This window comes from Simochromis diagramma, unplaced genomic scaffold (assembly GCF_900408965.1).
Source record: "Simochromis diagramma unplaced genomic scaffold, fSimDia1.1 OVJJ01000205.1, whole genome shotgun sequence".
In the NCBI taxonomy this organism is placed as follows: Eukaryota; Metazoa; Chordata; class Actinopteri; order Cichliformes; family Cichlidae; genus Simochromis; species Simochromis diagramma.
Genome location: NW_024386782.1, coordinates 6,469,574 through 6,482,778, shown reverse-complemented (window position 1 = coordinate 6,482,778; position 13,205 = coordinate 6,469,574). Strand labels below are relative to the sequence as shown.

At 43.9% G+C, this 13,205-nt stretch overlaps 2 protein-coding genes across 5 annotated transcripts; one reads left to right on the top strand and one right to left on the bottom strand.

Annotated features, from left to right (window-relative positions):
* The first annotated feature begins 1,695 nt into the window (after positions 1–1,695).
* Positions 1,696–10,130, top strand: pter (phosphotriesterase related). 4 transcript variants are annotated; one of them, XM_040019014.1, is made up of 5 exons: positions 1,696–1,805; positions 6,929–7,394; positions 7,710–7,975; positions 9,100–9,240; positions 9,553–10,130. In XM_040019014.1, the coding sequence occupies exons 2-5, from the start codon at positions 6,963–6,965 to the stop codon at positions 9,761–9,763; spliced, it is 1,050 nt and encodes a 349-aa protein (XP_039874948.1). In that variant the 5' UTR covers positions 1,696–1,805; positions 6,929–6,962; the 3' UTR covers positions 9,764–10,130. The 4 variants fall into 4 exon arrangements, with proteins under 4 accessions (XP_039874948.1, XP_039874938.1, XP_039874929.1 ...); XM_040019004.1 differs by having other exon boundaries at positions 1,734–2,019; XM_040018995.1 differs by having other exon boundaries at positions 1,746–1,790.
* A 182-nt stretch (positions 10,131–10,312) lies between these two features.
* Positions 10,313–12,810, bottom strand: c1ql3b (complement component 1, q subcomponent-like 3b). The gene is made up of 2 exons (XM_040019024.1): positions 11,891–12,810; positions 10,313–11,629 (listed from the first exon to the last, which is right to left on the bottom strand). The coding sequence occupies exons 1-2, from the start codon at positions 12,509–12,511 to the stop codon at positions 11,450–11,452; spliced, it is 801 nt and encodes a 266-aa protein (XP_039874958.1). The 5' UTR covers positions 12,512–12,810; the 3' UTR covers positions 10,313–11,449.
* Between the last annotated feature and the right edge of the window lie 395 nt (positions 12,811–13,205).

Below are 13,205 nucleotides of genomic sequence, written 5' to 3'. Positions count from 1 at the left end.
TCTGCCGTGGGGCTTAAAAAATAAATAAATGAAAAAATAAACACAAAAAACCCACCACAGCCATATGGCCATTTATTCACTCTGAACATGAAAACCGAACCCAGTCCCATATGTTATCATTCTGATCTATGGAGTCATCTTGTTGACAAATGGATGCCACGGGCCCCTGCATCATGTGATTTAGCCAAACCATTTGCAGGGACGGCCAGAGCTATGGTGAGTGCTCACAGGGCAGTTCCCTGCACCAGCAGACCAAATGCTGCTGTGGAGACCATCTGCTGAGTGAAGAGCAAACAGAAAGAGTCACAGTCTGTCTGCCGAAGCCTGCATCATCTTCATATGTCCTCCCATTTGATGTGGTTACGTGAATAAATCTGTTAAATTGCTCATGCTTTCAAAATAAACTGGTGTTAACATTTCATTAATCGCCATCTATAAGAGGTTTATAAAGTGTTTTAATAACACTTTTGATTAGTCTTTTTAAGGTCCATTTTAAGGTCCAACTCACAATCAGCTGGGATGAGCTTTAGTTACCCCAGTGGTTCCCAAACTTTTTTTTGCTGGGCCCCCCTTTGTTTTACAAGAAAAATGTTGTAACCCCCCCCCCCCCCCAAACACACCCTCCTACCACACACACACCCATATTTTGTTTTCAAATTCCATTGAAATTGGTAACATGTTGCCACGTTATTGTTTACATGAGATGAATTGCAGAATGGCAGATAGAGACAAAATACTGTTAATCTGACTATCTGCAGTTTTTACACGCTTACATATACACACGCAGTTACTGTCCCTCCATTTAGAAAGGCAGAGGCGTCACGGTGTAATTATTTTACATGTAGTTGTTTTTTTTTCCTGTGTAATAATATTCAACATTGCTATCAATACATTTTTTTAAAAATGCCTCTCTGTGCAAAATGGGTTTAAAAACATAAACAACTGTGGGATGGGATGCTGTTTGTCTGTGATTTGAACCGGGGGAACAAATTACAGCAGGATCAGTCTGATATTATTTGTATCCCACTGTATTATTATTATATAAAGAGCTAACATCTCCAAAATGTCAAGAATAGTTAGTGGTTACAAGAAGTGTTTGTGAACTAAAAATCAAGAATGTGGGATACTGTTTGTCCATGATTTGGAGAACCCAATGCGTGCTCCCGACAGAGAAAACTAATTCTGCAGGGGAGACCTACCTTGGCACTTGTGCAGGTGAAGCCAAAGGGAAGATATGCTTCACCATATTTTCTAGTCTTTGGCTTAGAAGGAAGTTTGTTTGAAAACATATTTGGCTATGCTTCATCCCCTGCTTTGCGTTTGTGTGGGAGCCCCGTCAAAAGACCTGTCCATTATGCTAGCAGTGTCCAAGTGTTTTTTCTTTTCCTTTTCATACTGCGCCCCCTAGGGGGCGGGCCCCACACTTTGGGAACCTCTGAGTTAACCTTACCTGATCAGATAAAAGTTGGATGGATGTAAAAAATAAAATAAAATAAAAATAGAAGATAGCTGCTTCAATACAAAAAATTACAATAAATTAATTGCTCTAGGGTGTTGCTTGATTGTTGGGGGTGTTCTCTGTATTATTGAAGGATCTACCTTACAAAATAAAGCGCACCGAGGTTACCGCTGTTGTGATTTGGCGCTATATTTCAACAAACTTTGTTGCTCTCCCTGTTATATGCTACAAGAAGCGTATTCTCGCGATGTCTCGCGATGATCACCGAAGGCGTTCGGCTAACCTGTCAAAGCAGCTATCTGTACTCGGCTGAAGGAGGAGGTGGGCTGAAGTGAGCAGAAACAAGGTCTAGCAGACTGTTTGTCTTACAGTTTATATACAGTTTATTATAAAGCTCGGTGAAAGTTTAAATCCCCTAAATATACTGCTGCAGGTCTGACTCCGCTGCACATTATTTACATAGAAGCAGTTTTACTTTGTTCCAGTAGAGCAACAACTTAACGCGTACAGTGCTGGTCTGAAGGTTTTTTTTTTTCATCGAGCATACAGCAAAGATTTGAGTAAGTAAATGCAACTTTTCAAAGTGTGGCTCGGGGTTTGTACTTGGCAGTCCAAAGGTCCCGCTCTGGTATGCATTGTAAAGTCAGCAGAGTGAGCGAATGCGTTGTCTTTTTGCCAACACACACGCACTCACACACGTGCCTGATGTGTAACAGTGCTGCACGGCACGGCCGAAACTTTACACGGGGACTATAAAACAAAGGATGGATGTTGTTATTTGGCTTCACTGATCGGTAACCAGGCTCAGCGGTCACGTGACGGCGACTGTCAAGCCTACAACAGCTCTCAGGGTCAGCTCGGGTCTTCCGCGCGTGCACATTCAGAGGGTGGAGTTGCTAACAGATGACAGTGGCAAACATTGACAGGTCTACAGCGGCCCATTTATTACTCAGTGCTGGTTTAAATCATGTTTTATGTAAAGGGTCGTGGGTAATCCTCTTATATACAGTCTATGAGTAATCCTAAATAAATACGAGGAATTGAGTCGATAACAGAAGCTGAAAGAAGCAGACCTGCTGCAGCCAAAGGTGGGAATGAAAGATGCCTGCTGTTTGTGTTCACAAGCTGAGCAACGTCAGTGACCCTCAGAAATGTATAAGTTTGTTTACTTACAAAGAAATGAACAGTCTCTAATTTTAATGGAAGCTTCATTTTAATAGAGCGAGACAGAATGTCAACCAAAGATCTAGAAAAAGATCACATTGCATTATAAATTATAAATTAATTTGGACGTCAGTGGACGGGGCCATGCACCGTAATATCTTGGACGAAAACCTCCTTTTCCCAGCAAGAACACTGAAGATTCAGCATTAAAAATGACCCAAAACATACCACCAAGCACATTGAGGTCATTGAGGGGAAACTCCCATTTCTTTGGAAGTGAGCAAACTTTCAAATTCAGCTGGGGATCAGATAATTGTTTCCCCCTGTGTAAATCACGGCTACATCTGCAAGGCATGTACAGCGTAGTCATATCGAGGTAAAAACTAGTTTGAGATTCTTTTAAATGAGTTGGTATTTTATGTTGAAAATAAACCTCAGGGCTCTCAAAATTTCAAAATCCCTGGTAGCCCTTCGGGCAGGGACTCTTCAGTTTTTGGTAGCCCAAAATAAATGTAAGTAGCCCGAATAAAAAAAGAGAGCAATTTTTTGATTGATGTTTTGTTTCCTTTACAATATTATACATTAAAGTATAATATTGTAAAGGAAACAAAACATTAATCAAAAAATTGTTGAAAAACAAATTACAACATTGTATAAAAATTACAATAATCAACTCAAATACTTGGTTCTAATTGAACAGAAATTTCTATGAACTTGTAAGAACTGTGTAGGACATGAATCAGTCTGTGTCAGATCCTGAATTTGAAATTTCCGCCGAAGTCACGGGTAAGAGACAAGTTGAACCAAGATCTAGGCCATTTGCTTTTTGAAGTTTGCAAAGACTGCTAAATTTTGCCAGTGGTAGTTCACTCTTTGCAACATAGTACGCTGTTCTAAACAGATTTTTCAGGTTTATTTTTAGTATGTTATTTGCAATTGGTGTTTGTTCTGGGAAAGATATTGCAGACTGAGCAATAATGCATTTCTTGCATTTCTCATGGGTTATTAGAATTCTAATGGGGGCCTTTCTTAAAATGACTGGTCCCAGTAACAAAGGCGCTTGTCGACTCAGAAATCGAGAGAAAACCAACAACACACCCGGCAGAACATTATGTTATTTACACGGGTGCACATAAGTGGTCCGCATGTGCGCATTCGCTGTCAAAATAAAAGACGCGCACCAGATAAGAAGTTGCAATGCGCGTTTGCGTCCATATAAAAAGCACTGTTTTTGTCCGCTAGAGTGGGATTTTCACGGCACATTCCGCACCACATCTCTGTGCGTTCATCATTTGTTTGAAGCCAGCTCACCTCCTGCAACCACTTTTCCGAGAATACGCGCTTCTTTTGTGGTTCGGACTCCTGACATTTCTTTGGAGGTGGAGGAACACCAAAGTAATTGCTTAAAGGAGCTTCTTCGACATCTTTAAGAGTTTTAAACAAATGTCTGTCCTCCAGAAAATCTTATGTATGCAAACACGCGTTGCAACTTCATATCTTGTGCGCGTTTTTTCTTTTGTTTTTTTTGTTTTTTTGACAGCGAATGCGCACCTGCGGACCACTTATGTGCAGCCCCGGTTATATAGCTCGTCATATTGCAGCCACAGAAATTATTTTGTCCATGAAACCATAAAGCTGCACTTTCTTTTTGCCTTATAGTCTGATTTGTCATAACTTTTCCGTTTTGTGGTAAGCTTTTCTTTGGCTGTCACTTCTTCACCCTGACCTGTCTTATTTGGCTCAGCAGAACTAAAATATATATCCTGCTGCTTTTACACACACACATAACGGTCAGCAATTCTCTGCGCGATCAACCTCTCATATGTTTAAGCTTGCTGCGGGAGATTTCACTTGTCATGTTTGCATAGTAAGCTAACGATTGATAAGACGATGTCAGAGGAATTGGTGCGCAAATTATCATCACTCACCAATCAGTACTGTGGCTCTCTATACACAGCGATTGCAAAGTGAAAGCAAAAAACAAGCGCAAATTCAAACGCGATTTCAATATGTCACATATTGACAGTGGCTCACCGATGCCAATGACATAATTACCCAGCTACATTTCCGAAAGAATGCAAAAGCATTGACATATATTTTTCCTTCCTACAATAGCCCGAGGGGCAGGGCAGATATAGATTTTGGTAGCCCCAGGACGTCAGCTAGCGATTTTGCGAGCCCTGTATCTGATTGAGGAATCACTCATCTTTGGAAAAGAGAGTTTATTACAGAGAAATGGCTCTTTCCGAAATAAAAGCAATACTATACGCTTCTTCTGGGCTATATTCTCAGCAGCATATTGTAGCGGGTCAGGGCTGTTCGGGGTTCTGTTTGTACAGTTATGTTTTGTTTATGTTGCCATAGTGACGGGTGACGCCCTCTCGCTGCGACGGTGTGTCCTTCCGGGGTCAGAGGGCGCCCTGTGTATTGTTGTTGTTGCTGTGCGGTTGCCGCGCTGAGCAGTTAGCTAGCGGCAGTGTTCTTCTGCAGATGTCAATAAACGGCTGTGCTCCCTGGCTAGCTCACGGGAAGCAAGACCAAACGATACCTCCGTCTCCTCGTTGTCTGAGCTCGCCACATTGGTGTCAGAAGTGGGATGATGGTGGCACCCCATGTTCTGACCCAAGTGACTTTTCCCCCGCCGGTCGTGACCGGCCGGTGCGCCAAAAGAAGGCACCTGGACATTTGCAAAGTGAAAGCAAAAAACAAGCGCAAATTCAAACACGATTTCAATATGTCACATATTGACAGTGGCTCACCGATGCCAATGACATAATTACCCAGCTACATTTCCGAAAGAATGCAAAAGCATTGACATATATTTTTCCTTCCTACAATAGCCCTACGGGCAGGGCAGAGATAGATTTTGGTAGCCCGAGTGGAAAAATCGCTAGCCCCGGGACGTCGGCTAGCGATTTTGCAAGCCCTGTGTTACAGGCATGGCCCTTTAAGGATGAAGCCTGATGGGAAATGTATTCGGGATGTGTGTAGCGGGACTGCCTGGTGTGTGTGTGTGTGAAGAGAGAGAGCGGAGAAGGGGAAAAAGTAACGGTTAGCTACAGAAGAGACGAAAAGAAAATAAATAAAAGGAATATAATAACTCCCTCGACAGCCAGAGTTGTGTCGGCGATGCTCGCTGTGAGTAAACTGTTTCAGCCCACTGTAAGCGGTGTTCGTGCCTTAGAGAAGAAATAAAGTTCGGTGAAGCAGTTTCCTACGCCTCCTTCGATCTTTTTGCTAGCGGAGTTGACCTGTATAGTAAGCTGTTGCCGGCTACGAGTCAGTTACGGAACCTTCAAGTAACTGCCAGAGGTTTCCTTACTACGGTTCGGGGCCGCGGATCGGGCGCGGTAACACCTGTATCTGATTGAGGAATCACTCATCTTTGGAAAAGAGAGTTTATTACAGAGAAATGGCTCTTTCCAAAATAAAAGCTATACTATACGCTTCTTCTGGGCTATATTCTCAGCAGCATATTGTAGCGGGTCAGGGCTGTTCGGGGTTCTGTTTGTACAGTTATGTTTTGTTTATGTTGCCATAGTGACGGGTGACGCCCTCTCGCTGCGACGGTGTGTCCTTCCGGGGTCAGAGGGCGCCCTGTGTATTGTTGTTGTTGTTGCTGTGCGGTTGCCGCGCTGAGCAGTTAGCTAGCAGCAGTGTTCTTCTGCAGATGTCAATAAACGGCTGTGCTCCCTGGCTAGCTCACGGGAAGCAAGACCAAACGATACCTCCGTCTCCTCGTTGTCTGAGCTCGCCACATTGGTGTCAGAAGTGGGATGATGGTGGCACCCCATGTTCTGACCCGAGTGACTTTTCCCCCGCCGGTGTTGTGACCGGCCGGTGCGCCAAAAGAAGGCACCTGGACATTTGCAAAGTGAAAGCAAAAAACAAGCGCAAATTCAAACGCGATTTCAATGTCACATATTGACAGTGGCTCACCGATGCCAAAGACATAATTACCCAGCTACATTTCCGAAAGAATGCAAAAGCATTGACATATATTTTTCCTTCCTATGATAGCCCGAGGGGCAGGGCAGAGATAGATTTTGGTAGCCCGACTGGAAAAATCGCTAGCCCCGGGACGTCGGGCTAGTGATTTTGCAAGCCCTGAACCTTGTGGGTGCAGACATGAAATTGTAGGTAATGTCACTTTTGAAAAGGAGCAGCTCTGCTTTACAGTCATGGGATGACCAAATTCCTCAATTATCTCAATGATCTTTCTATAAAAACTGAAATATTTGTCTGAGAGATGTAAAAAAATAGATGTAAAAAATAAATAAAAAATGATACTGTATGTCTTTTCAGGTTGTGGGAAATCTTGAACACTCCTCATAGCATCATGTCTGAGTTGAGCGGGAGGGTCCAGACCGTGCTGGGTTTAGTAGATCCAGACCAGCTTGGCCGTACTATGACCCACGAGCACCTGACCATGAGCTTCGAGTGCTGCTTCTCGCCCCCTCCCCCAGGAGACGAGGCAGTGGCAGAGAACCCGTTTCAGATGCAGCACATGTTCTGGCTCAGGCAAAACCCGTACAGCTCCCCCGAGAACCTGCTCCTGAAGCAGGAGACTGCCGCTGTGCGGGACGAGCTGCTGGCCTACAGGAGAGCCGGCGGGGGAACGATAGTGGAGAACACCACCACTGGAATCGAACGGGACCTTCCCACCCTCCGACAGCTGGCCAAGGACACCGGGGTCCACATCATTGCAGGTGCAGGGTACTACGTGGACTGCACCCACTCTGAGGCCACCAAAGGAATGAGTGTGGAGAAGGTGCGTCCCAGTTTGTGGTGGGGTTTGGAGCTCACACACCTTTGTTAGAAAGTTTTAAGCATGCTTGTTTCAGTATGTGAGGATTTTTTTTTCACACCTTTTGATTGATTTGAATGGATTTCTGACAAAGTTGTCTAGTCTTTTGATAGCTACTCCTGAGAATGACCCTGAGAATACCGTACTCAGCGATATTTAGACACACTATAACTATGCTTTCATCATCTCCTTCAATCCTTAGTAAAGGGAAAGAGGGAAATTAGAAAACGTATTCTCAATAAATGAACACACGCCAGCTCCTCATTTCCTGACCTTCAGCTTACAGACATCATCATCAGTGAGGTCCTTCACGGCGCTGACGGCACAGACATCCGTTGTGGTGTGATCGGTGAGATCGGCACCAGCTGGCCCATCACGGAGAGCGAGACTAAGGTGCTGCGAGCCTCGGCGCACGCTCAGGCTCAGCTGGGCTGTCCTGTTATCATCCATCCTGGCAGGGATCACGCCGCTCCAGCTGAGATCGTTCGGATACTCCAGGAGGCCGGGGGTGACATCAGCAAAACTGTTATGTCTCACCTAGACAGGTGAGATGTCACTAAAATAAAGTCATTAAGATACAGCGAAAATTAGGGTGCCCTTTTCCTGTCAAACACACAATTTCCTGTGACACGTGCCCTCTCTGACATTTAATTTGAAACATTTTTTATTTCAGTATCTTAATACATTTTAGTGATTTAGCAGATGGAAGGGGGAAAAAGCCTGGACCTTGGTGTCCTTGGTCAGGCTCGTGAGACTGTGTTGCCAGTGACTGCTTGAAATGAGGCTGTTTGCTCCATATTTCCTAATTTTTAGCTGCTGAAGGCTTTCTGGTTCTCAGACTTGAGTTCCAGCTGGCCAAAAAGTCCTGAGACACCCCTCATTTCTTTTTCTTTGGCTGCTATTTCAGTAATTTTATACCTTTTATATGTATACCTGACCATATTTAGAGGAATGCTTTTTTAACTACTTAACTTAACACGGGCCCATCTAAATTAAGGGATGAATCAGTGTTGTATGTGTATAACATGCAACTTAGCAAAGATCCAGTTTTAAATTGTATCTTTAGGATTTGTTGCGAGTCCGCCAAAAACACATAATTTGTTCCAACTTTTTTAGTTGAACCTATGAAAATGTCAAAGATAAAACAGTTTGATAGGCACAATGTATTATTTTTACACAAACAAGGTTGCTCTTAGCCTAAAACTGATAGCTTTTTGAATATCTCAGCATGATGTGCAGTGAATCTTAAAAATTCTTGAAGAAACTGAAGAAGTGGTATGTACAGCAGATGAACAATATGTGAAAGTCATGAACTTAAGACATAAGAAAAAATCCAACAAAAGTCTGACACAGGACCTCAGAGATGCATCTGGTCCTTCTGTTCACTGAAGCCTCATCAGAAATGGTTTCAGTGGAGGGGAGCATGTCAAGAAGCCTTTTCATTAGGGAAGGGAAATGAGGAGAAAGTGATTGAGGTATGCCAAATTACAGAAAAATAGGAATGAATATTAGTGGTAACAGGTTTCATGGATTGATAATTCAAATTTCAAAAAGCGCCATCTTTTTTCTGATCTGCCGTGCATCATTATCTGGAAAGCAACTTTGCAACAGCTTCGTTTTTCCAAACAAAGCATCTTAACTATCAGCTTTATTTTGGCCTTTTTTAAAGGACGATATTGGATGAAGGTGAGCTGCTGGAGTTTGCTAAGTTGGGGAGTTACCTGGAGTATGATCTTTTTGGAACTGAGATGCTGAACTATCCATACAACCTGGACGTGGACATGCCCAGCGACAGCCAGAGAGTGAAAGCGTGAGTAAGGATTTCTTCTGTGTGTGCGTGTTGTTCACTATTTTGAAACCTCCAGGAATCAGTGTCCAGTCCAGTAATAGAAATCCTTGTGTTTGGAGCTTAACTCCACCTTAAATCTTTTACTTTCACTATAAAGAAAAGCTCATCGTGTAGTTGTTTTTTTAAAGTAACGCTATATAGAAACACAAATTTCCCATAACGTTAAGAGAGCTGAATAAGTTATGCTCATGTATATATGTTGTTCCTATATATGAATGAAGGCTAAAAGACCGAGGCCCCTCATTTTTCACCCCACTGTTTTCTCGTGTTCAGCCTGGCGTTTCTGGTGAAGGAGGGCTATGAGGACAAGATCGTGATCGCTCATGACATCCACACCAAGAACCGCCTGACCAAGTACGGCGGCCACGGCTACTCTCACATCCTGAAGAACATCGTGCCAAAGATGCTGACGAGGGGCATATCGCAGCACCAGGTGGACAAGATCCTTATCGACAATCCTAAATGCTGGTTGACCTTCAAATAATTAAAAAAATAGAGGCGCGAGGAGGGCGAATTCACCCGGCTATTATTCATCTTCTGATGACGACTCGTAATGAATACTGATCACGATCCGGAGTCATGCATTAATGTGTTCTTGGGCTCATACAGCAACGGGCTTGCCACCGTTGTATGTAAATTTTTCTTTAATTTCACCGTTTTCAGCAAAACAAAACGTCCATTATATTTCAAAGGAAAATAATTACAGGCTTTTGGATTTTTATAGAGGCTCTTTTAGTGCAAAACATGTTCTCTTTGTTTAAATATTTGTGATTATACATGATTCACTTTGTAAGCAAATTAATAAAGGAGGCCTTGCAGGGCCACGGTGCCTGTTATGGCACGAGAAAATCTTTTGCTCGTCAGTAGAAGTGTGATTGCAATCCAAGATAAATATTTCCAGGTGCTCACAAACACGGTGCTAATTGATTTTTTCAATTTTTTTTATTGTTATTTGTAATTTCAATGTCATAGCTGCTCTCTTTGTATTCGTAGACGACACTTATGCAAACACGTTATATGGAAGGGAAATAATGAGCGCATTACTAATCAGTATGCTGCTCTGCTCTTGACACAATGTGGCTGTGTTAGATGAGTTGTCCTGTTGCCCCTCGGTGGGTGTCTGCGTGTCTATGGGAGGCTGACTGGCTGGCAGGCCCGGATGAAGGACATGTTCTCCTCTCATCTGGGAACAGGTGGCCTCGCAGGGTGACTTCGCCACATGATCAATGGCGCGATCGCCACAGCTGACTGTGCGGCGTGAACAACTATCTAACTTTGATTAATCTTCTGAGGAGGATTACAAAGTGAGCGTCAGGATTTAATACCGCACTACATTTTACATCTGAATTGACAGTCGACTCTGGAGGAGTTTAATAATCAGCAAGCAGATTGATGAGCGTTATATAACATTTCTGTCAGCGGTGGCTGTCCAGTTTTGTGACTAACCACCAGACCACCATGTTGTCTCAACCAGATGCCATGTTGACACACGCAAGAAAAACGAGTTACACTGATGAATTCGTGCATCAGTACGAATGGCCCTTTACAGTTTTTTCTTGTCAAGTCTCTTAATGTTGCACAGTGTTAAAACGTCATTTTGATTAAACATGCATAACTACAGCTTTTCAACATTTTCATCCAAATTTCACCCACTGTGACTCTTTTTTTTGCCTTTAAATAAAGCACACAAATGGTTTAACAGCACTGTAAGCGGTCATGTGAATATATATATATATAATATCATATTTGCACCTATAGGTGAGTCATCACATTATAAACTTTCCATCTACAGGGACATGTGTAACCACACGAGCTACCGTCTGCAAACTTAATTCATAAAGCACGACATTTCATTCAGGGAGCACGAGCAACACTAATCAATGTGACAAGGGTACAAGTGGGTGCTGTACAAATTAAAACTGTTATTTTGGTTTTGTAATTACACTGTCAGCTCGTCGCTATTGCCCAGCACAGTTTTCTGTTTTTGCATGACCTCCTCCACATCACTGCTGATTCTGTTCGAGTTATAGAAACGGTGAGCTCTGCCTCTAATAATCCAGCTGACATTGAACTGAGCACGAGCGGTGAAGCAAGCTATATGCAGAGAAGCTCTTTTATCCTCCCAGTCTCTCTCTCTCTTTCTCGTCTCTTCAGCAGATCTGTCCGTGTTTCAATCAGCGTACAACATGAAGCCGGAGAAGGTGCTGTACTTGTTATTGTTGCCCCCGTGCGCCTTTCCGCCGTCCAGCTTAATATAAATCTCGTCCCCGGGCTCCAGGTGAAGAACCACACTGTTGCTGGCGTAGTCGTAGTTCTGGTCGGCGTCTTGGGCGATGGCGCTGGCTCTCACCTGAAAGGCAAATGTGACAGTTTGTGAAACGGCTTCGTTTCGAAATCAGAACCGCGGACAGCTCCACGTCTTATCTTGATTTGAAGCTTTAAAAATCCCCCACGTAACTTTGTTTGTTTCACAATACCCAGGAAGTGTCGCTCTGCGACTTGTGCGTAAAAATCTCAAAAAGTCTACATTTTTTGCAAGCAAACTAATGTCAAAATAATCAAGTTAATTTTTTTTTAATATTTTTTTTAAAGCAATCGTGAGTTGTCCTACCTGGTTGTTTTTACAGAGGTCAGCCCACATGCTTGTTCCATCCCCGCCTCTCATCAGCACATGGTAAACAAAGAAGTAAATCCCCGGTATCGAACAGGTGAATTTCCCGCTAGAGGGATCATAGTGGTTTCCAAGGTTTGTAACAACATCGTCAAATTTCAGTATTTCATATCCCTCGTGCTGCTTCTTCAGTCCTGCGTAAAAGGCTATCTTGGGGACGGTGTTGTAAGTGGCTGCACTGATGGCACCGTTTGGCCCGTTCGCTCCCGGTGCCCCCGGTAGACCCGGAGGGCCAGGTGGCCCCCTCTCCCCGGGAGGACCGGCAGGTCCAGGTGGCCCGGGTTCGCCCATCGGACCCCTGGGACCCATCCTCCCGACGCGTCCCGGCTCTCCTTGAGGACCCTGAATGAACGTGGGAAGCGACTGAACCAGGCGGTTGTCTTTGATCGGGTTGGTTGCCTTGGCTGTAGCCGTAGCTGCGGTCCCGTGGGAGTCGCACACCATTTGACAGGATCCGAGCATCTCATAGCGGGCAGGAGTTCCGGCGGAGTTCACCACCACCGGAATCAGAACCACCAACCCCAGCACCAGCGCGACGCCACAAACACCAGATGCGATCATCTGCGCTCTTCGGATTCGCTGTGATCTCCCGGGTGGATGGTCTTCCAGCCTGCCTGCGGAGGATAGGTTTGCTGAGGGAAGAATTTGACCTGCTTCTGCACAGCCCTGCAACTTATGGAGACAAAATAGTCCTTTAAATATTTGTGCGCGAAAGTAACCATCCACAACTTTTTTTAATGCCTCTCTTTAAGCGTCGAACTGGTTCATCTCCACTTTCTCAACGCGTGAAAGAGCATCAGTCGTTTGGAATCGCTTGGAGGAAGATGCCAGTCTGCGTTATGCGGTGCAAAGTTTCTGCCTTCCACGGTGCCAAAGGAGAGAGTGGAAAAGAAATTAACCGTTACTCGATTCTGGGTTTGAAGAGTGGGAGGAGGGATGGATGGAAGTGATGGATGGGATACAATCGGTGCGTTTCTTCAGTCAAAAGAGAGAAGGTGAACGACAGACAAACACTGATGCAACTCTGAAGCACTGAAACGTGACTATTTTATTTTATGCAGTCGATTTTGAAATAAGGGAGCAACTTTACTTTAAAAAATACAAACATTTAATGCAGAGGGCTTTGCATTACTTTCATTGATTATTGTAGCGTTACATCCCACAACATTTTATCAGCGCCTATTGGAACAGCTCTAAAGGTCCTCAGCATAATTAGGACCATTTAAGACAAAAAAGCTATACCCCTTTGACACCT

Excerpts from the sequence above, each read along its gene's own strand:
- c1ql3b (XM_040019024.1), bottom strand. The coding sequence starts at position 12,511 with ATGATCGCATCTGGTGTTTGTGGCGTCGCGCTGGTGCTGGGGTTGGTG. Across the intron at positions 11,630-11,890 it reads ACCTCTGTAAAAACAACCAG|GTGAGAGCCAGCGCCATCGC; the intron begins GTAGGACAACTC and ends TTTGCCTTTCAG.
- pter (XM_040018986.1), top strand. The coding sequence starts at position 2,836 with ATGACCCAAAACATACCACCAAGCACATTGAGGTCATTGAGGGGAAAC. Across the intron at positions 3,000-6,928 it reads TACAGCGTAGTCATATCGAG|GTTGTGGGAAATCTTGAACA; the intron begins GTAAAAACTAGT and ends ATGTCTTTTCAG. Across the intron at positions 9,241-9,552 it reads GACAGCCAGAGAGTGAAAGC|CCTGGCGTTTCTGGTGAAGG; the intron begins GTGAGTAAGGAT and ends TCTCGTGTTCAG.